At 34.4% G+C, this 23,026-nt stretch overlaps 2 protein-coding genes across 6 annotated transcripts; both read left to right on the plus strand.

The window, feature by feature from the left end:
• Nucleotides 1-963: 963 nt before the first annotated feature.
• LOC131178732 (protein TORMOZ EMBRYO DEFECTIVE-like) lies at nt 964-7,195 on the plus strand. Its single transcript, XM_058144325.1, has 12 exons — nt 964-1,094; nt 1,420-1,638; nt 1,795-2,080; nt 2,541-2,675; nt 2,786-2,904; nt 3,870-4,026; nt 4,111-4,357; nt 4,435-4,511; nt 5,691-5,810; nt 6,041-6,171; nt 6,258-6,432; nt 6,591-7,195. The coding sequence occupies exons 2-12, from the start codon at nt 1,568-1,570 to the stop codon at nt 6,963-6,965; spliced, it is 1,893 nt and encodes a 630-aa protein (XP_058000308.1). The 5' UTR covers nt 964-1,094; nt 1,420-1,567; the 3' UTR covers nt 6,966-7,195.
• Nucleotides 7,196-7,704: 509 nt separating this feature from the next.
• On the plus strand, nt 7,705-17,503 carry LOC131178733 (uncharacterized). Of its 5 annotated transcripts, none has more exons than XR_009147699.1 (12): nt 7,705-7,910; nt 8,188-8,243; nt 8,875-9,005; nt 9,086-9,195; nt 10,391-10,596; nt 11,145-11,333; nt 11,416-11,616; nt 15,006-15,164; nt 15,275-15,338; nt 15,564-15,719; nt 17,110-17,175; nt 17,262-17,346. XR_009147699.1 is itself a non-coding variant. In XM_058144326.1 (11 exons), exons 1-11 carry the CDS (start codon nt 7,812-7,814, stop codon nt 17,336-17,338), a joined length of 1,353 nt encoding a protein of 450 aa, XP_058000309.1. In that variant the 5' UTR covers nt 7,754-7,811; the 3' UTR covers nt 17,339-17,503. The 5 variants fall into 5 exon arrangements, 2 of the variants coding, with proteins under 2 accessions (XP_058000309.1, XP_058000310.1); XR_009147697.1 differs by having other exon boundaries at nt 7,739-7,910; nt 15,011-15,164; XM_058144326.1 differs by lacking the exon at nt 15,564-15,719 and having other exon boundaries at nt 7,754-7,910; nt 15,011-15,164; nt 17,262-17,503.
• Nucleotides 17,504-23,026: the final 5,523 nt, after the last annotated feature.

Consider the following 23,026-nt stretch of genomic DNA (forward strand, 5'->3'; position numbering starts at 1 on the left):
ATGACTCCTAATTATATGGAGAAAGTAAGATACTAGAACGTATAGTATAAGTGCATTGCCTGGACACACTTCATGAAAGTGGATTTTTTAATGAAAAATCAACTCAGAACTAAAGAAGCCTATGAGAGAAAGCAAAGGTTTAATCATGTTGTGTTGGACAATAGCAACCAGGCTATGATTTCAAATCACCAATATTTATGCAATCAAGGATGTGTGATTTGAGGAGAAAATAAAATTTTTGCATCTAGGAAATTAATAAGAAGGTACCAAGTAGAATTGGTTTGGGAATAGTGAAAAAAAGGATCCAAACAGCCGGCCCCAACTAGTTTGAGATTAAGGCTTAATTGTTGCTATTGTTGTTGTACCAAATATACTTGAATCTCTATATAGTATGTCTTCGATAGTTAATTTATTGAGCAATGCCCCAAAACCTGTAGTGTTGTTTTTTCTGATGGATCTTCTCTCCTGAAATTTCGCATAGTTAGTACAACATTGACACCATAATCCACTGTAAGGTGCTCGCCAAGATCATATTCGGATCTTCCATGGACATTGTCATAAAGTTGTGAGCAGTTTGTGTTTGTTATATAACCTGATGTTGTTAAATGTGTAAAAATGCACATTTTCTTCATACTTTAAATTACAGTTAAATGTGGTGTAGAAGAGGGTGATTTATTAGAAGAAATAGTCGGGTCTTGAAACTGCATCATCTTTTACTCTCTCACACTCCTTTAACAAACTTTTTCTACATCTGGGATTACTAACCTTTCTTTCCATATTTTATGATTGTTGTTGGATGACTAGATCAAACTTACAATATCTGTTTAGTATTTATTATTATATATAGTGAATTCCATAATTTGATCACAACTAAGTGGGTGATGATTTTCCTTTTCTCTTTCCGGTCATTGATTCAATCTTTGTGTGCTTTCTTGTCATTTAATAGCTTTTCTCCGGAAGTAATGATGCAACTATCTGAGTTTGGGATCTTGTAGCCAAAGTGTATAGCAACATTAGAAAGACATTTTTCAGCAGTGACCTCTTTGGCAGTATCTGAAGATGGATGGACATTACTTAGTGCTGGAAGAGATAAGGTAACATTTTGGCTAACATCACCCCAAAATGGTAAAATATATCTGTCAAATGCTAAACATGCCTAAATCTTCTTCCTTAATGGTACCATACAGACAATAATATCATTAAATAGAATACAAAGCACTTTAAATGCAAGAAGTCAAGTAGGTTTGTTGGTCCAAGAAGAGGATAAAGATGACCTTGAGATTTGGCTCTGGTTTTCATAAAGTTTGATTGGCGTTCTTTTTTATTCAGTCTGTTGCAAATGGCTACCAGATGATGACATTATTGGCATAGGCAATTTGTTAACCAGAATGCCAGATACTGATGCTTTAATGGTTTTAGGTTGTGAACTTGTGGGACCTTCATGGCTATGTCTGCAAGATGACAATTCCAACTTATGAGGTGTTGGAAGCTCTCTGCGTAATTCCTTCGGGGACTCAATTTTCTTCATTTCTGAGTTCATACAGTCAGCAGATTGGAAAAGACAGAAATGGATCATCAGCAATTTATTTTGTCACTGTTGGTGAGCATTAGGATTATGCGGATATGGAACTCTGAACGGTATTAATATAAAAATTCTTTTTGAGTAATTGTATGATTAAGGGGCGATGGAGGCTGCTTGGCCATGTTTTTCCTTAATTGTCGAACATAATTGGTTGTCTTTAGATTGAAATGAGTTTTACGACTGTAGTTTTCGTTATTTATCTCTTTTGACAGTGCGATTTGCCTTTATGAACAAAAGTCCTCAGATGTTACTGTCACCTCAGATGCTGATGAATCAAAAAGAGGCTTCATTGCTGCTACTATGCTTCCTTTAGATCAAGGATTGCTTTGTGTGACTGCAGATCAGCAGTTTCTGTACTACATACCAGTTGAACACCCTGAAGAGAAGTTCAAGTTAGTACTAAGCAAGAGGCTTATTGGGTACAATGAAGAGATTTTGGATATGAAATTTTTGGGTGAGGAGGAAAAATTTCTTGCTGTTGCTACAAATCTTGAACAGGCAAGTGGTTAGACAATTTCCATAACCTAATTACCTAAATCATTTTATGTGCTGTTGTATGGACGAAAAGGTTTTAGGTACCATATATTTGGAAGTAGTCTATTTGATATTGTATTTGATTAACAGTACATATCAGCTACCATATCTATTTGCTAAAAGGTTAGTATGATCTCTAGATTTAACTGTTTGTAAGATAGGAAAAAAGACGATTTTTGGTGCTTTGATACGATAGATATGATATGCATTGAGCATCTAACGATAGTTTTCCGGTTTTTCTGTGTTCATGAATATACTAACTAAACTATTCCTTATATTATTATCGTGATGAAATTTCACTGTCTTGCATGCTTGTCTCGAGAATTAGAGTGCTTTCATTTATGCATGCATGTGCATGCTGTACATTTTAAATTTCTTTCTGAAGTTCTGATTCCTACTATGTATCTCAATTTGCATAATGCAGATTCGAGTGTATGACCTGGAATCTATGTCATGCGCTTATGTATTGACAGGTCATACTGAAATTGTTTTGAGCCTTGACACCTGTATATCAAGATCTGGGAGGACACTTATAGTTACAGGAAGTAAGGACAATACTGTAAGTTTTCTTTCCTTCTTCTGATAATGTGGATGTAGATGGCTTGCCTTCAATTTTTTTACATTGTATAGCCATAATGGACTAATTTTCTTTAGATTTTTTGTGCATAGGTAAGGTTATGGGATTCAGAAAGCAGAAACTGCATTGGTATTGGCACAGGTCACATGGGAGGTGTTGGAGCTGTCGCACTTTCAAAGAAGTGGAAGAATTTCTTTGTTACTGGCAGCAGGTAAGCACTTTTTCTGGCACATGTATTCACCAATTATTTCTGTAGGCTATAGTCTTTTACATAATGTTATATGAGCAAATAACTACTCTTAGAGGCAATATCCAAAATTGAGAAATCAGTTGTTTTAAGAAGTTGTGATCCTAGATCTAAAATTGCAGTTGTTTGCAGTAGAACCAGGGCCATTGTGCCCTATATTAATGGTTGTGGCCTGCCACTATGTTAATTAAGAAATGCAACTGAATGATGAACATATATACATCAAAAAAAGATGTTGAATCCATGATTTATATTCATTGTCATCAATCAACTTCAGTAAGTAGCACAAAACAAAATGGAGATTAAAATACAACCTTATTGTGAGCAAAAAGAGTGGGGGATACTGGGGAAATGAAACCAGCCACCATAAAAAAATGCTGTTTTATGCTTGGATGTCTGTTGTTGTACTATTAATGGCTGTTATACCCTTTAGCATTACATAATGCATGTTACATAGGCAGTAATTTAATTTAATTTAATTTAATGGCTGTTATTTGAAGCTATGGTCATGTTTAGCCATGCATATTTATTAATTTGTATCATGAAACTTATGAACAATCTATGTCTATTTATAAATGAAACTGTTAGCTTTCATTTCTTTTAGTTTTTTCTTTTATCACATTGATGCGTAAGAGAATTAAGTGTGGAAAATACCTTCTCTCATTCTTCTCATTCAATTTGATACCAATTCTAAATGCTTTTTTCCTGAAAACAATCAAGCTAATTTCAGCTGGTCATCACTATTCATAATTTGATTTAGGTAAATCCTGCTTCTTTTTTAATTTTTTCCCAGTCTGTGAAAGTCATTCTGTTTTGGATTAAATAAAAAGTATTTGTTTATATATATATATATATATATATATATATATATATAATTTTTTTATATGACAACAAATTGGTGATCAATAACATATGCCATTCTCTTTTAGTGATCGAACCATCAAGGTATGGAATTTGGATGGTATCTCAGATGACATGGACCAGCCTGTTAATTTGAAAGCAAAAGCAGTTGTTGCAGCTCATGATAAGGACATAAACTCTCTGGCTGTTGCGCCGAATGATAGTTTAGTGTGTAGTGGTTCTCAGGTCCGTGGCATACAAATCAATAGCTCATAGTTCTCTCTTCTTTTTTTCTGGTAGTTGACAAATATGAATTTGTTGTTTGTTCAGGACCGGACCGCATGTGTCTGGAGGCTTCCAGATCTAGTATCTGTTGTTGTACTTAAAGGGCATAAAAGAGGAATTTGGTCCGTAGAGTTCTCACCAGTTGATCAATGTGTGATTACAGCTTCTGGTGATAAAACAATAAAGATATGGGCTATAGCTGATGGATCTTGCTTAAAAACCTTTGAAGGGCACACATCAAGTGTATTGAGAGCATCATTTCTTACTCGTGGCACCCAATTGGTTTCATGTGGTAATGGATCTTGCTTTTTCTTAATGGAATTTCTATATATTTGGATGATGTTTAATCTACTTGATTATTATTTTTAGGTGCTGATGGTTTGGTAAAGCTATGGACAGTAAAAACGAATGAGTGCATTGCCACATATGATCAACATGAGGACAAGGTGACGAAACTCTCTCTGTTTTCTTTGAACTATTCACCTCTAAAAATTTGTCTCCTTTGGTTAAATGATTCTGGATCTTGGCATAACTGTGCAGACATCATAGCCTACAGTTTTCTAGAGTGTCACAAATTGTAAACATATGTGCACTGCCTGTATTCATGCAAATGATCAAGAAGTTGAAAAGCTAGGCAGCATGAGTGGTGCTATCAATTTGTATGGTTGCAAAGGATAATTGTTGTGATGTTAACCTGGCTTAAATTTCAGTTTACAGAAGATTTTTAACGAGACAAATTGCTATCCAAGTATGTGTACTAACTGCAAAGTGATTTTTAATCAACTTCACTACTATAATAGGAGTCACAACATATCAGCTTTGGGATAAAGTAACCAACCAATGCTAAAAGTCGGGAATAACAGTATTCTCATGTCTTATGACATATCCTCAATCTTGTTAAATTTCTGTGAGGCCAAGTTGGAGAGTGATTAAGTGGGGTTTATGTGTGATAAAGGCTACTTCTAAATGCATAATTGACATAAAAACTAATCCTGCATCAAAGAGAAATCCAAGTACTGCAGTGAAAAGAGTTTCTTTGATAGATTATCCTGTGGCTGTTTCTAGAAATTTAAGTTTCTTCTGGATTATAAAACTAACACAAAAGCTGGTGAGGTAGATAGATGAATGAGGTCTGGGGCCAGGGTAGTCATGTTAGTTAGCATGTATTACATTACTTAGTACTTAGCAATCCACTTCTGATTTGTGACTTCACTGTCTTATTAGATTCTCAGTAGAAAACAAAATTTAATTATTACAGCTGCTCGCTTCCACTGGATGGGTGTTTAAGAAAAATATCAGTAAGAACTAAATGAAAAACTGCTAACATTCCAAGATGGCAGACGAGCTCAATTAGAACGGTGCAAATTATTAACTTCAACTTTTAAGGCAACAGCTCATTCCAGAATTCTTTTAGCATTTTGCTGCCTATCTTATGCATGCACATGATTGATGCCAAGGACTTTTGCATGTATATTCAAGTTTAAATTTATTTAACTTATTTATTTATTTTTTAAAAAAAAATTTGTTTGTTTTTCATGCATAGTCTATTCACAGAATTGGGAAGCCTTTAAATCATCAACCAATTTTGTTGTGCTCTATTTTGATCATCAAATTTTAGTTTGCAGGCTTGGGCCTTGGCAATTGGTAAAAAGACAGAAATGTTTGCAACCGGTGGCAGTGATGCAGTTGTTAATCTGTGGTATGACTCAACTGCTGCTGATAAAGAGGAAGCTTTTCGTAAAGAGGTAAATAATCTTCGCCTTATTTTAGTTTTGTCTTTAGCAAGCAAGAAAGAACATGGGCCTATTTTTTCTGCAAGCTTTATTGTTCTCTCATTACTTGGACATGGAATAACAAATGTAGTATCAGTATTGGATATTAGCTGACATTACTTTAATTCTCATAAATTATTTCTCTATGTTCAATTTATTGATAATAAAATTTGTTTTATATGTCCATCCTGTTATGTATGCAGGAGGAAGGAGTTTTAAAAGGCCAAGAATTAGAAAATGCTGTGTTAGATGCTGACTACACTAAAGCTATTCAAATAGCATTTGAACTCCGCAGACCTCATAAACTTTTTGAGTTATTTGCTGAACTATGCGGGTAAGCAAGGATATGATAATATATACAAATATGTCTATATGTGTTTGTGTCTGCACTGCTCTGATATCTTACCAAATGTCCTGCAGGAAGAGGGGAGTTGACTATCAGATGGAGAAAGCCTTACTTGCTATTGGTAAGGAAGAATTTCGTCTACTTCTCGAGTATGTTCGCGAATGGAATACAAAGCCGAAGCTGTGTCATGTTGCACAATATGTGCTCTTTCAAGTTTTCAACATCCTTCCTCCGACACAGATTCTAGAGGTGATTATTGGCTGTAGCTCAACTTTATTTTTAACTATTTCAAGGTTATATGAGAAATAATTCTAGGAATTTTGTACCATAGACACGGTCTATTTTAGATGTAATACTATCTGTAAATTACTTGTTGAGCATGCCTATTTGATGTTTTTGTCTTTCAGATTGGAGGGATCGAGGAGTTTCTTGAAGGTCTTATACCATACTCCCAGAGGCATTTCAGCAGGATAGACCGACTAGTTAGAAGCACATTTTTGGTGGACTACACTTTGACAGGAATGTCAGTTATTGAGCCTAATATTCAAGCTGCAGAACCAAAGGAGTTGTCCCATATACCCACTAATGTTAAGGATGATGACATCGTTCTTTTATCAGAACAAGCTGAGAAAGAGCAACAGCAGACTCCTGAAATGTTGAAAGAGAGAACAAGTTCAAAGAAACGGAAATCAAAGCGAGCCAACAAACCTAGTGATAGATCACATAAGAAAGTTAAGGGTGCAGCTTCTACAAGCGCAGCAGCAATTCCATTACAGGCATAGAACAGTTCATTCCTGTAGTGTACCTTTTGATTATTTCTTAGAACTGGGCTATTAATTTTATTGGAGAGGATGCAATTTTGACCATGTAAATTGTAGAAAATATCTTCCAATTTTCCCTCCAAAGAACTCTCCAGTATTCTCTGAATGGCTCCATTTATTTAATTTTTTTTTATCACTTTGTATCTGAACATTGTATGCTAAATTTTGTTTGTATAAGAGAGATTTAGCAACTTTTATTCTTTGGTCGGTAATGGACATAAATTTCATTTTCTACGAATTTCTGTTTAGTTTTGAATTTTATTTTATCAGAGGAGGGAAAATTTTATTAAATTTTAAACATAGAAATTCAAATAATGCAGTAATAAATAAATTTTAATTTGAAAATATTAATTTTTTTTGATAAAAAAAATTAAAATTATATATTGATATTTATGAGATTTCAGAGTTTAAATTCTAAGCTTTATAAGCTAAATCAACATTAAAAAAAAATGCAAATAACACAATTACAAGGGAAAAAAATTATTTTACAAAAATCATATAAAAATAATAAGAAAAAATTAATAAAATGGATATACTGGACAAACAACAGTGGAAGTTTTAAACCGTAAGGATGAGATGGGATGGCAGGCTGTCAATATAAAGCACTAGGAGGAGCGTTTGCCTTTTTTTTGGGCCTGTCCGGCGTCGGGCTGGTGATCTTTGGAACGTGTATTTTAAAAAAAAAAAAAAAAAAAAAAAACAGCGGAAGGCCTAAACTCTCACAGAGCTCTGAGCTTCGACCACTTTCGTCTCCTTCTCTCTTTCAGTCTCTCTCGTGCTTCTTGTTGTTAGCAGTGTGAACATAAAATGAACAACTTGGTGATCAAACGCTTTCTGGACGCCTCATTCTTTCGCTCCTTCTCCAGACCCACTGCTTCTCTTACTTTCTTGCTTTACCCGAGACGTGTGAGTCCTTCTCTGTCTCACTATGTACTCGCTTGCCTATATATGTTCTCATAGTTTTTCGTAGCTTGTCATATTGGGTTTAGGATTTATTGAGGTTTAATTTAATCAGTATGAAGTGTCAACTTTTTAGTGGGATTTCGTTACTGGGTCATTAATTTTGAAGCGGTAAATGCTACTTCTCGGTTCTGTTCATAATTTACCATCTAAATTGGACATGCTTGATCAACAATGTTTACCATCTAATGTTTTTTCTTTTTTCGCTTTTGGACTACTGCAGAACGTAGTTTCAGTGCCATCAGTTGAGGAGGATGGTGAAACAGTCAATTTTCCTAGGTGAATCTTCACTTGATGAGTTTGCAATTAAATGTTGTTATCCCAGAATCTATCTGGAGTTTGTATTAGCTTCTCTCTCTCTAGCTCACGATCCTGATGTTTAAGTTTTATGAAACTCAGAAATTTGTTGTGTTTAGGTATGATCTGATTGGATACTTTTCCAGTGTTCAAAACTATATTAGTTTCTTGGCAATGCTACATATTTGAAAGTAATACTAGGATTCTATGCCACCTTTGTGATAAGTTTATTTATTTTATATTAATGGAATCATTTTTTTTCCTCTTGGAGACGAAGAATTATTGGGGAGCATGCTGAGTTCAAATTTGCTCTTAGTAAAGGGAAAAATGAAAATTGGAAGGTTGGCATGGTTTGATAACCATTAATAGAAGCAGCTAATTAACCAAAATGTTTTCCATTGTCAAAGGCTCAAAATGCTTGTTGATGGGGTTTTTACTTTATTGTCAATGTGTTTGTTTGTCTTGTTCTATCTATGATAAAGTGTTTATGCGATTGAGAATGCTAGGAAATTAATTTGCATATAATTAACAGTATTCGATATATTGAAACAATCACACTTCAGACTTCAGAGTCACACAGTTTGTCAATGTTTCTCAGACGTCATTAATGCAGGGACAGGGAGGACACTGGATTTTCATGTGGTCTTAATTGGGCTTTAGCTGGAAAAGGTGTAATTGTGAAGGATAAAGCATTTAGAAACTTGAAGACTTCTGAGCTACGGCAGAAAGGTGCAACTGTTGCAGGTAAATTTCTGCACCTTTTTTTCTAATGCTATTTCTAAACTATAACTGAATTTCTCTTAATATTTTTTGTTTCCTATTAGAATCTTTGTCAGGACTTCCCGTTCTTGTTAGAGGAAATGCCCTTGGAGGAGCTTCTGAAATTTCCAAGCCACAATTTAGTAAACTGCTGAAACATGCATGTTTTTACCCTGTAATTTCAACATGTTTTACTGATGTATCCAAATGGCCGTGTTCTCTGTTTTCACCTAATATTCAATCTCTGCAGCTTTTGGATCTCTTCATAGAGTTCACAAGTGGAGATCAGTGAGGACACATTTATATGATGTCTACCATGTGTACTTATTAGTTTAGGGTGATTAAATCAATTATTGTATTTTCTCTGTCTAGTGAATTAATAAGTGAATTTCTTGCAGAAAAATGTAAAATTTTTGTGTAATTTTTAGCTAGGTGTAGTGTCCCTTAAGAATTTTGAGTCTTAAAAATATTTTTTTCAAGGCCAAGTGAATCTTTTGCTAGTTATTAGAATTTCCCACATATTTTCTTGCTTTTATTTTCTTTAAGTTGGAGAGGGTCTTTTCCTTTGCTAATAACTAGATTTTTTTTTTAATCTTTTATTGAAGAGTTTTAATCTGTGGCACTGTGCTCACAAGGAAAAGTTTTGAGAGTTTCTGTATTATATCAATATAATTACTAGTTTTCGTATACTTTTGATGATAAAGTACTGATTATCTTCGCTTGCTTTGAAGGCATACATGTCTAATGTGATATCTCTCTTTCTGTTTTTTTTTTTCTCTCTTTGTTCTGTTTCTTCTTTTTCTCTTTTATTAAATTCTGCTGCTACTGAACCTTGGGTACTACATCCGTGAAATTCTAACCATTCCTTGTTTTATTCAATCTTTAAGCTTATGCATGCATTTCCAACATAAACTATATTTCTCGCATATTTTTCCAACACTTTCTCCGAAGCACTAATTAACCATAAGTTTGAATTCTAGTCTCACATTGCTGGCCCAGCAAACATGTCCTCGCAACAATGCTTTAGAATTCCAATTCTAAGAGCTATTTGTTTCCAATTTCCATCACATCTCATCCAGTGAAATGCTATTCAAATCAAGCCCTTCAATCTTTTTTCTTATAGTTGAAAACCTAAAATTCCTAATTTTACCAAGCCTGATCCCTCTACAACACAAGTGCTTGAAGAAGAAATCGAATAACTTGAATAAATTAATATTTTAATTACCGATGCATTTACCGTTCTTTTACTTACCATAAAGAAGTATTACAAAACATTAGCGATGTGTGATAGGTAATGATGTTTATTTTGGAACATGTTGTGATGCTTGCCTTTTCTGCTACATCTGACATTTATTTTTCATTCTTGTTAGGTCACAACACATATATCATCCGTCTCAGATATTTATGTTCTTGATGGTGCTATTGCTTCATCATCAAAATGCAGTGCAAAAGTTCGCATAATAAGTGATAGTCCTTCTGCCATATTTAGTCTATCCAATGTACTATGGAAAGTTCCCTCTCGTGCCATTTCCCATGATCCTTGTCCTTTGACAGTTTATGTTGCTTCGTCCATAAGGTAGTTTAACCTTTCTTACATTCATTGCTTTGTTGCCTTGAGCAGCTTATAGCTGAACAAATTCAAGTTGCTTTTCTTGAATGACTTTTAACTATCTTCTTCATGATGCTATATTCATCTTTTAAGGATACCCTTGGTCACCAGCTCAACTGATAGGGAGTGGCTTTGTATCTAAGCTTCAAATCCAAGCAAACAAAAGAGATCATTTGGGGCCGTCAGTTCTTTTGGTTCTATGTGATGCAATGAGTAACCACCAGTTTCCCTGTTAATACAAATATATAATATTGACTACAGAAACACCACCAGTGATATCAGCAGTGTAGTTTACTTATTGCATCATTTCAGGGCTGATTCGCGGTATTAACGAGGCACAAATGTTTTATGCTCTTACAAAATTATTTTTCTGTAGGGATATATCTGTTTAATGTTTGAACTTTTGAAGGATTATGCATGTGTAGTCAGTTCTTCCTTGATGAGCTATGATGGGTGCACATGTTGATGAAGATGTTTCTTTTGTTGATTTCTTTATTTACCTTTTCGTCTTGCAGCCAAGGTGTGGTGGATGCTGTTCGTCTGGGAGCTCAAGCTAATGAGAATGTTATAGCTGCTGATATTGATTGTGCTTCACTCATTTTATGTGGTAAAGCTTTTTCTGATGCTAGTGCAACTAAAGAGGCACTAGCTACTTTATCTGAACCTGTCATATCTGCACGAGGAGGCATTCCTTTACCTGCAAGGTTAAATTCTCAATCCTTTGATCTTGTGTATTGTTGTGAAATCCACAATCCACTATTTACATCTGGAGGCTGCTAACTTCAGGCTTCTAGTTTCTGATGACTCTGTGATTCTACTATTTGCACCTGAGGATATCATCCAGAGCTGCGCATATCAGTTGGTCTCTGCGGATTCAGGGGTTGTTCTTTCGTCACAGGATGTTGCCCCATATTTTCCAATTAAAAATTCTTCAGGCCCTAGTCTTTTCAAATTCCCAATAGCTGTTGTCCTTGTAACCTCTGACAGGTAATAAATCGCATGATGTTCTGTGCACTTATATATCTGCATAAGGAAAAAAAAACATGTTCCTTGCATCATAAAATTGTAAACTTTATCACTATCGAGATAAATGTTCATTGATGATACCTTTCAGATTTTTGTCCCCCCCTTGAATGAGCATTAAAATGCCCCAGTTCTACATGTTGCACAAGAAGGTTTTACTGGTTCTGTGAAAAGCATTATGGGGAGGGATGCTGTGCCATGCAGAAACGTTATTTTCTACTTATGATAGCATACAATGTCACTTGACATTTATCAAGAAACAACAAAATTCACAAGACAATTGAACCATAGCAAACATAGTTAGTAAGTGTATCCCGGTTGTTAAGTGCTAGAATGTTTTCTAGTTGTAGACTTTATGTAGTCTTGGGAATTTCTTTTGAGGGAATATCTTGCAAACAGGCACTCCAAGTCCAAGCATGCAACATTTTGGGAGAAGAATTTGTTCTTAAGGTGCCTTTAGATTAACTACCTTGAGGTTGTGTTTGAATAGGTGGGAAATTTAGGGATTTGAAATGAATGCATGTGGTTTTGAATGAGATTCATAGTACATATATATTCTTTGAGTCATCAATGGAAATTGGACTCACTAATGTGGATGAGAACTTGTTTATTAATATGAATACCTATTGAAAATTTGGGGTGTCAATTACATCCTCTAAGATTTATTTGAAGCATTTTTCTTCCCTCCTTGTTTTCAATTCAAAATCTTTATCTATGTGAAATTTGAACTAAAAGCAATTTCAACTTCCCTATCCAAACTCAAAATTGTTTAGAGCACTGTGGTTTGCTTGGGATTTGGCAACTCAACTCAACTAAGCTTTTATCCCAAAAATTTGGGGTCGGTTATATGGATTCTCTTTCTCCACTCTAAATGATTTTGGGTTAAATCCTCGGAAATGTGTAATGCTTCTAGGTCATGTTGTACTACTCTCCTCCAAGTCAGTTTAGGTCTACCCCTTCTTTTCTTTCTATCCTCTAACCTAATGTGTTTTACTTGTCTAACTGAAACCTCCGTATGTCTACGCTTTACATAACCAAATTATTTCAATCTCCCTTCTCTCAGCTTATCCTCAATTGACACCACTCCTACATTTTCTCTAATACTTTCATTACGGACTTTATCTAGTTTAGTATGGCCACTCATCCACCTTAACATTCTCATCTCCGCAACTCTTATCTTAGACACATACGACTCCTTTAGTGCCCAACACTCACTACCATATAATATGACCCGGTTATATTTGTGCAGTAAAATTTTTCATTCAACTTATTGGGAATCTTGCGATCACATAAAACTACCGTGGCACGTCTCCACTTCAACCATCCGGCTTTAATCCTATGACTAACATCCTCCTCGCATCCTCCATCTACTTCAAGGTAGTCGAAATATTTAAAGTGATTAATTTAGGACAGTACCACTCCATCTAAACTAACTCCTTCCTTATCACCAGTTCGGCATTCACTGAACTTGCAATGCATTTATTTTGTCTTCGTTCTACTTAACTTAAAACCCTTTGACTCTAGAGTACTTCTTTAAAGCTCTAACTTTCTATTTACTCCTTCTCGCGTCTCATCTATCAGATATATATCATTCGTAAACATTATGCACTAAGTGATACTCTCTTGTATATGTTTCGTCAATTCATCTAAAACTAATGTAAAAAGGTAAGGGCTTACAGCTGAATCTTGGTGTAATCCAACTGAGATAGGAAAATCTCTTGCTCCCTCCCCTTTGTGCGTACACTAGTAGTTGCTACTTTATACATATCTTTCAACACTTATATGTACCTAATAGATACCCTCTTTTGTTCTAACACTCTCCATAAGACATCTCTTGGAACACTATCATAAGCCTTCTTCAAATCGATAAAAACCATGTGTATATCTTTCTTCACGTCTTTATATTTCTCCATCAAGCTTCTAATAAGAAAGACCGCTTCTATAGTTGAACGACCGGGCATAAAGTCAAATTGATTGGGAGAGATAGAAGTATCATGACGTAGTCGATGTGCCACAACTCTCTCCCACAACTTCATAGTATGGCTCATGAATTTAATTCCCCTATAGTTTGAGCAACTCTGTATATCTCCCTTATTTTTAAAAATGGGTACTAAAATACTCCTCCTCCATTCATCAGGCATTTTCTTTGAGTTTAGAATCTTCTTAAACAATTTAGTTAACCATGCCACTCTTATATCTCCCAAACACTTCCACACTTCAATTGGTATTTCATCGGGTTTACATGCTTTACCCACTTTCATTCTCTTAAGTACTTCCTTTACTTCTAAAGATCTAATCCTTCTAGTATAATTCACATTCTTTTCTATTACTCTGTAGATATTCACACTATTACCATTTTGACTATTATTAAAGAGATCATCAAAATAATTTCTCCATCTTTCTTTAATGTCATTATCTTTCACTAACACTTTTCCTTCTTTATCCTTAATGCACCTAACTTGGTTGAGATCTTGACATTTCTTTTCTCTCCTCTTTGCTAATTTATAAATATCTTTCTCCCCTTCTTTAGTTCCAAGTTTCTCATATAACTTTTCAAATGCCTGCACTCTTACTTGACTAACTGTCTTTTTTGCCTCTTTCTTTGCTATCTTGTACTGTTCATATGCCTCATTATTATCACACTTAGGTAATTTCTTATATCGTTCCCTCTTTCTCTTCACTGCCTTTTGTACGTCCTCGTTCCACCATCATCTCTCTTTTGAGGGTAGTCCATGTCCTCTAGACTCTCCAAGTACTTTTCTAGCTACTTCTCTAATCTTTGATGCCATCTGTATCTACACATCATTAGCCTCCATATCCAGCTTCCATGCTTCGGACTCAAGAAGCTCATTTTTAAACTTCACTTGCTTTACTCCTTTGAAGTCCCACCATTTTGTTCAAGCTACACTATTTTTTCTAACCTTACTTGAATTGTTACTAAACTTGACATCCAAGACCACTAACCGATGTTGACTTGTTAAAGTCTCTCCCGGAATGATCTTGCAATTCTTGCATAGAGCTCTATTTGTCTTTCTGGTTAAAGGAAGTCAATTTGGCAATGACAAAAAAGTCATAACTTGATGAGGGCTACTTCAAGGATAGCTCTCAACCCATCAGACCCTTAGAGGCTTTACAAGCACTAAATATATAGTCCTCAATTTTCTCATTCTCAAGATCCATTTCCTTGGTTCAACTGTTGTATGCCTTGTGCAGCTTATAAGTGTGCATATTACTTTGATTATACTACAAATATCTGAAGAAAACTTTTGTTGTTACATCGTTTCATACTCCTTTGTCATTGCCATTATGGATGTTTAATTTTTTTTTTCCCTATTTTTTGTATTTCGTATTAGAGCAGTTCTGGGACTATTCCATCAATATCAAAGCTCTCACCTGGCCAAGCAGCTTATCACTTCCTGGCTGGCTATCATAATGGGAAATTCATGCCTGCATACAACAAGGGCCCTTCATCTGTAGATGCCTTAGAACTTGCGAAGGCTTTTCTATCCAAGGTCAAATACAGAAACATGATTATTTAATGTGTGCATATTTTTCCTTTCCTATTAATGACTAGTTTAGCTCATTGATGTGAATTAATTTATTTTTCTACATTTAACTGCAGTTGAAGGACAACCAAACCACATCCTTCCTAATTAATGTCAATGAAGGTGAAAAGAGTGTTACAGGTAAGTGGAAAAATGTATGACCTGAAAATTTTCATAATATAAGATTAGCTATTCAAAAGAATCATCTGTTTTTGGATGAGATCTATTTCATGACGCCAATAGTAGGGATTATTTCTTCTGAAATGGTTAAGATTATGTACTTACTGGCCTACTGATATGTACTTGCTGAGATTTTAATCCTCTTATAAAGTATGGTTGATCCCTTTTATACCTCTTCATTTTCAGGCAGGGGTAGTTCTTGACTGGGTCACACAAGCTCTTTCATCTTTCTTTTCTGATCCAAGCCTGACCTGGCTGTGTAGCTTTTATTGTCATGTGGCCTGATCCTGACTTGAAAGATTGCCAGGTTACACATGGTTGGATCTGAAATTTTATCCATGGGTAAATTACAAAAACCACCTGACATTGAGAAAACATACACTTGGATCCCTGCGTTTCAAAACTGAAATAAATGGTTCTTGTCTTCTGGCAAAATATACCCTTTAGTCCTCCTTGTTTTAAGAAAAATAACCTTTCAGTTATTCACCTTTTAAATTTTATAATTTTTTAGTCCACACATAAGTATATTTTTAGGGAAAGTTGAAAAGTTGACTGCTGAATTCATGTTTGAAAAAGCAAGTTTGGAGCATGCTTCATTCAGCAAAGTCCTGACCATCGTGTGGTTGGGGGGTGGGGGTTGGGGGGGGGAGGGGGTGGGGAAGGGTGGTGTGGTTTTACAGCCCCACCTCTTCCAATATTAACCCAATTATTTACTCTTTTTGATCCAATATTAATCCAATTATTTACTCATTTTGATCCAATATTAACCCAATAATGCCTAAACACAATTCCTTTATTTAGTTTCATTTTGATCTACTAATTTTTATAGGCTTTATTACAAGCTCATTATTAACCATTAGACGTTAGTTTTATTCATTATATATAGCCTTATTATATTTACAATTATAACACACTAAGAGTCCGTTTGTTTTGCAGAAAATATGGAAAATGTCTTCCATAAAAATATTTTCCATTGTTTGGTTATAATGTTAAATTAATAGTATGTATTTATGTCATAAATGTATAAAGTGTTTTCACTTTTTTAGATTATCAAAGTCAGAAAGTCATTTTCCTTAAAAAATGGCATAGTAAGAAAATATTTTCCATTGATCCATTTTCTTGAGCGATGCAAACGTTAGAAAATGTGAAAAATATTTTCCATAAAACAAACAGAACCTGAGTTTTAATTTTTTTTTCTCCCCACTTGGAACACCTCTCAACCATACCATTTACTTTTTTCTTTGCTACTTATTATTCTTCTCCAATAAAGGCGCTCTTCACCAACAACTATTTCTCATTTATTTTTCAAAATTTCAAGGAAAAATTGTTGGATGGTGAGTGATACTGATGTATTGGAATTAATTTTTTCATTTTCTTAATAACATACTTTTGTTGACAATAAAAAGCTTTGCAACAAGCATGAACTTAAAATCAAATTTCTTGAAAGTAATAAGGTACTTCTCTCTTAATGATTTTTCTGGAAATTTATTTTACAGAAATGATTACTTTGTTATCATTCATATATATGATTGTTATGAAAATTTATGTGTCATAACACCGCCCCCACCCACCCCTCCTCCACAGCAAACTTGAAATCCTGGTTCTGCTACTGCAGAGTTGCCTTTGTTGTTATGATAGGCTGAAGGTCTTCTGTGATATTGCATACTTTTAATGTCTACCTAATGCTTTAATTATTTATTTCTAATATCATTTTGTTTGTTTGATATTCTAGGCAAGGTTTTCCTGACATTGGTGCAATCAGCTTTGTCAAAGAACATTCCATCATTTCATCCCAAAGGTAGCACTAATCTATCCATGGTCCATTTAGTTTACCTGTTTTTCTCTCTTGCCAACTTGGGAATTTACCACACCATATCTTGTTAGGTGGAGATCTTAAAGGAAAGTACAAAAGCTTTTTATCCTGTAAATTTCAAGAAATTCCAGAGGAGTTGTCATTTTGAGAGTTGAATCCCTTTGATGCACAAGTTTTTCACCTCACATGGCGTATGGTATACAGTACCAAAAGTGGAAATAAAATTTCACCTGTATATACCCCAACATATATCAGAGATTTTCTTTTGTTTTTTTGCTTCCCTTTAAATGAAGAATGAAAGGAACATTGGAAATTGAGAATTAATGTGAAACCCAAAAAGAGGTCTGCAGTTTCAGCATCCACCAGGCACCAGCTTCTCCTATTGCTGAAATAGCTGGTACCAATTAGAGGCTGAGGCTCCTCTCCTCAGCACCATGTGTTGTCCACTTTGTCGGTTAAATAAAGATTCAACTAATTTGTAGCCGTGAGTTATTACATCAACAACCAAGCAATTTCCAAAAGTATAAACTTAAAGAAATAAAGATAATAATAAAATTTACTTAATCTATCTATTTTAAAATAAATGTTATTAGTTTTTTAATTTTTAATCTGTTAAATTGTTTAACATATTTATTAATTTTTTTGTTAGTTAATAAATTTTAGTGTTTTTTAAATTATTATTTAATTTCTCTATTTTAATAAAATTAGATAGTTAATTTTTATATTTTAAAAATTATTTTATATATAATTTATATTTTTATTTAAGAATATGTTAGTAAAATATTGTGTTTTCTCAAATTATAAAGATGAATTAATTATTTTCATTAAGATAAATATATTAAATAATAAAATTTTTAAAATATAATTATTAATTAATTAATTTTATTAAAATGTAAAGATTAAATAATAATTTAATTAATATTAAAATTTTTTTACTAATATAAATTAAATAGTATACTCTTAAAATATGAAAATTATTTAATTAATTTTATTAAAATATAAATATTAAATAATAATATATATATATTTTTTTTTTTAAATCAATCATGCTTTGCAATCGCAATCACAATCACAATCACACACCTGCAATGAAATTATTGGTTTGAATTAATTGGTTTGAATTAATTCTTTATTGAAAAAAAAAAAAAGCCTAAAACAAGTCTATTTTCGGGTAAGAAAGCGGCACTTCCATTTTCTGTCAACCACCCACGACCACTAGTTGCAACAATCGGGCCAGTTGGTCCAACTCTTTCTTTGAAAGCTCTCTCATAAATGGATTCACTATACGTCTCACTCCTCCTTTCTCAATTACGACAAATTCTACAAATTTTAATTTTATATTTTAAAAATTTAAAGTTTTAAATTTAAATTTTTCCCATTTATTTATTGTAATATAATTCGTCATTATAAATAATTATCTCTTATTATATAATTAATTAATTATTATTGTAAGAAAATGTAACACCTCTGATTTTTTATATATTATTATTGGGCTTCGTGTAGGTATCCTCAATTCGCGAAAATTCGACAGTTGTCCGGATCTGTGAATTTCCGGCCGAACAGACCTCTAGGAAAAGTCTCGGGTGGATCGAGGTTTTGGCTCTCGGGCATCCGGCGCGTTCGAAGTCGGAATCGGCAAATGGCGGAACCTTTCTTTTAGTAATTTTCTAGTGCTTAAATAGGATTGAAAATCCATAAAATATTAAGTAGTAACTTAGAAAATTACGATTCTTTTTGCAATAACAGTAATATTTCTAATGACCGCAGGGCGAGTTTTATAATTTTTAGAGCTTATTTGGCGATTTTGCAAAAATGATCAATTATAAGGACTAAATTAAAATTTTACATATTGTGATGAATAATTGATTTGATGGGCGGGAGAGGCTGTGTGATGTGATTGAGTTGTGGATATATGGATTGTGGATATAGAAGTGTGTTTTGAGCCCTTTTGCGGGTTGGGTAGGTCCTAGGTATAGGGAGACTCTGCCGGATTTTACACGACTTAGGGCGTATTGGTCTTTTTCTTTGTTTGTATTGAGTCAAATTTATTAAATGATTGTAATAAAAATTGTCGAGTCTTGTATGACCTTCTTCCTCCATGACCGCCTCGGTGACCAATCAAGTGCGTGAGTAAAATATTAATTTTAATTGTAATTTCGATATTATTATATATTCGACATGCCCATGCATCACTTATATGCATATATTTATTTAGTTAAACTCTAGGCACGAATTATGTTGCATTCATAAGCGTTAATGTGCCATGGATGTTGTTGTGGTAATTTGGGCGGTGTCGTGCGTTGGCGTGCGTGTGATGTGGTGTGGACTATGGATGGGGCAGGCGATCACGGCTTGAGTAATTGACGGGACCCGATCCTTGAGGGTAGTCACGGCTTGAGTAATTCATTTGGGACCCTCGATTTGGTTATTAAGTGGAAATCAGAGCTTGAGTAATTGGCACGAGTTGGATTTAAGAGGCGTATGGGGATCGGCTCCATATGTTATGATTGATACTACGAGTGTGTGAGTGCTCCAAATTACCTTTTTGATGTTATGATGTGAAAATGTTGTGTATGTTGCATTTCACTCTCAGGTTGCATTAGTTTGAGATAGTTATAGAGATTATAGTTAAGATTGATATTTTACTCTGCAGTGACGCTCACTCTGTTCAAAAATTTTTACAGCCACGGAGGATATTTTGTTAGGTTAACTGCCTTTTTACCTCATGAGTTGTTTATCAATATTGTGTAATTTTAATTACTCTAGAATTTCGCATGTGTTAGCGATAATTATTTGAAATTGATGCGTAATATTATATTCATGTTGGACACTGTAAACTTAATATTTTAAGTCTGTTTGATGGATTGGATGAGGAGTGAGCTCCCATTTATTATTATGTTGATGAGTATGTGGAGGGTGGTGGGCTCCCCAATGGATTGTTTATTGTGTTTACAGTCGGGTGAGTGAAAACTCCCGTTGGAAAGTCCATTTTATGGCGGACTACTGTCAGTTTGTTTTCTTGATATTGGGCCCAAATGGGCCTTAGAGTTGGGTTAATGAATAGTTAAGGCTTACTACGGGCCTCGGGGCTTTAGGGTGGCCAGTCCTAGTGCGATCCGGCCCATAGGTTGGGTCGTGACAAATGTGGTATCGAGCTTAGGCTCCAGTTCATAGGGAAAAATTATCTAAGTGTTGGGAAGAGTCTACTAGGAGTCACATGCGGAGTATAGGATTACTGTTTCGTCTTTTCTGTAATTCTTTGTTTCTAGATTCTCGTTATACCTCGGAAATATAAGATTACCTCGGTTAGTGTCTTGATTTTAGTGGAGTACACGGAAATGTGAAATAGAGTTAGTAGACATGTGAGATCTATCATGAGGATCGTACTCCAAGAAATGTTATATTTTTGTCGGTATGGGTTTAAATGGTGTGCCCATTTCGTAAGAACAGTACATAAAAGTGAGTCTTAAAAGTATAGTTGCCTAGATAAGGATGAGGATACCACTCTTTGGCGGTCATCGATAGATGACCAGTCGAGAATAAGTTTGTGATAATAGAAGATTCGGAGAGATAAGAAATTAGGAGACCTAGTTTGTCGGGCGTATCGTAGTAACTATACAATATTCTCGATATGCTGCTCTGTAGCTGCGGATTCTGATGCAGACATGAGATTATTGTGTAGAGCTGCGTGCATCAGTGGTGCTCCATAATGAGGTGTTTGAGATGGCTTGTTTTGGTGCAGTTATGCGAGCGAGTTCTATATTTGCTGAGGAGTTAGGAACTCTGGCTGGAGTTTAGAGTTAGAATATTGAAAGGTCACGGTTAGGTGATAACTAAGTCGGTGACTCGATTACTGACATGAGCTAGAGTTTCATCAAGAGTTGCCATCAGACCGGAGGTTTCGGACTATGTTCAAAGTAAAGGTGACACTTATAGAGTGAGAATAGTATAACTTGTTTGTATCAGTATGGAATAAAGTACAACTCTACTACCTAGAGTAGGTCGAATCTATTAATTGATGATTTATAGAGCTATGATATGATAAAAGAGTCATTAACTTGACATGGTTACGGCAAGGTGGTAGATGTAGTACCTTTGTTGCGACAAGTTAGGATATAGTCCTATCTTTTGAGAATGGATCGAAGGTTATTCGCGATAATGATGACTTATGGAATAGTGTCCCGGATGGGATTTGTAGAGTGTGGTAGAGAGTAGTTGGCTCGGGTATCACGGAGAGGATACAAGTTCCATTATAGGAATCATATATAATCGGATCACGATGGATGTAAATCCTTTGAATTGGATAGCGGGTTTGGGTGCCCAAAATCTTAAGTTTTGGAATTGAGTAAACATGGAAAATAATAATAATAATAATAATAATAAAAATAATAATAAATAAAATTACTGAGAATCGGTTCTAGAGGTAGTAAGGGTATTATGTAAGTTAAAGGATAAGAATAGAGATCATACAATAAAAGTATGGTGTAATTTCTTTGAGTTCCTTTCTAATTTCAAATTATTCAAAACAATAGTATAATCTAATTATAATAGTGTTAAGAGTAATAAATTAGTGAAGATAAATCACGAAGGCCAATGGATAAAGAAAGTGCAGAATGAAAGTTTGGGCAATTGATTGCGGATGCAATATAATCTAAATGCTAGTGGAAGTACTAGCTAGAGTGGTCAAAGGACCAAATCGAGTAGCACGGACATATGATAGCAACGATAGAGACTCTAAAAGATATAGTTAGCAAGTACAACTATTATGTTAGGAAGAAGAATGGAACCGAGGATAGAATAGTCAAGTTCTATTTTGGGTAAGACAAATGAAATAAATGAAAGGACAACCTAAAGGCGCATAATAAAAGGAACAAAGTTAAGATATAGGATAGGCTAAGTGTTATTCTTGGCAAGGAGAATGACAAGGATGGAAAACCCAAAATGGGATCACATTAGTGAGAAAAGTGATGGAGTATGGAATACAATAATAATGAGTAAATGTTAGAAGGTGTGCGATGGTATTGCGGACTACCTAAATAGGTAGAGAAAGAGAAGTTAGTAAGCGGTAAGTTGAATAAAAGTCGATCTAAGGGATCAAATTAATGACCTAGATAAGGGTGGAATTAGTGTTGGAAGAATTTATTAGTGAGAGAAATCTTTGAGGAATCAACAAAGTTAAGGGCACAATAAAAGCGATGATAGATATGAATCATAGGTCAGTATAAGTAAAGTTAATAAATTATAAAATATTATGTCAAGAAGGAAAATGATGCAGTAAAGGGTTTATGCGGATGATAACTTATAGGTAGAGCATAATTGTTCTAGGAGATGATGAAATTTGGAGATAAAGACCAAGAAACTTAGGTGAAACGTTATAATATGACAATCGGGTGTAGTTGAATATAAGAGGATATTTTCTTTCTTTTCAAGTTTAGCTTGTGCTTTTAGTTCTAGAAGGTTATATAAGGAACAAAAAATGAGTCAAGGAGACCTAGTTATTGAGAGTTTAGTAGGCATAAATTCATACATAATTTCTGATATGAGAATGACGGTAAGTGCATACCTAGTATTAAGTATGAAAGGAATGACAATTAATGACGGGAGTTAAATTGAGTTAACTACTAAGGCTTACAATTATTTTAAACTATGGTGGAGGAAGTACTATTTATGGTTGAGATTCAATAGATGAAATTATTCTTTGATGGGTAATTTGAGGTTGAAATTTAGAAAGCTATGGGCGATATATATGATTATATTAAGGAGAATGAACACGTGAAGTATCTTGTTTGGAATTAAGGCATGACACATATTTCCTACAGTAGTGTTAGTTCGGATG

Source organism: Hevea brasiliensis, chromosome 3, assembly GCF_030052815.1.
Source record: "Hevea brasiliensis isolate MT/VB/25A 57/8 chromosome 3, ASM3005281v1, whole genome shotgun sequence".
Classification (NCBI taxonomy): Eukaryota; Viridiplantae; Streptophyta; class Magnoliopsida; order Malpighiales; family Euphorbiaceae; genus Hevea; species Hevea brasiliensis.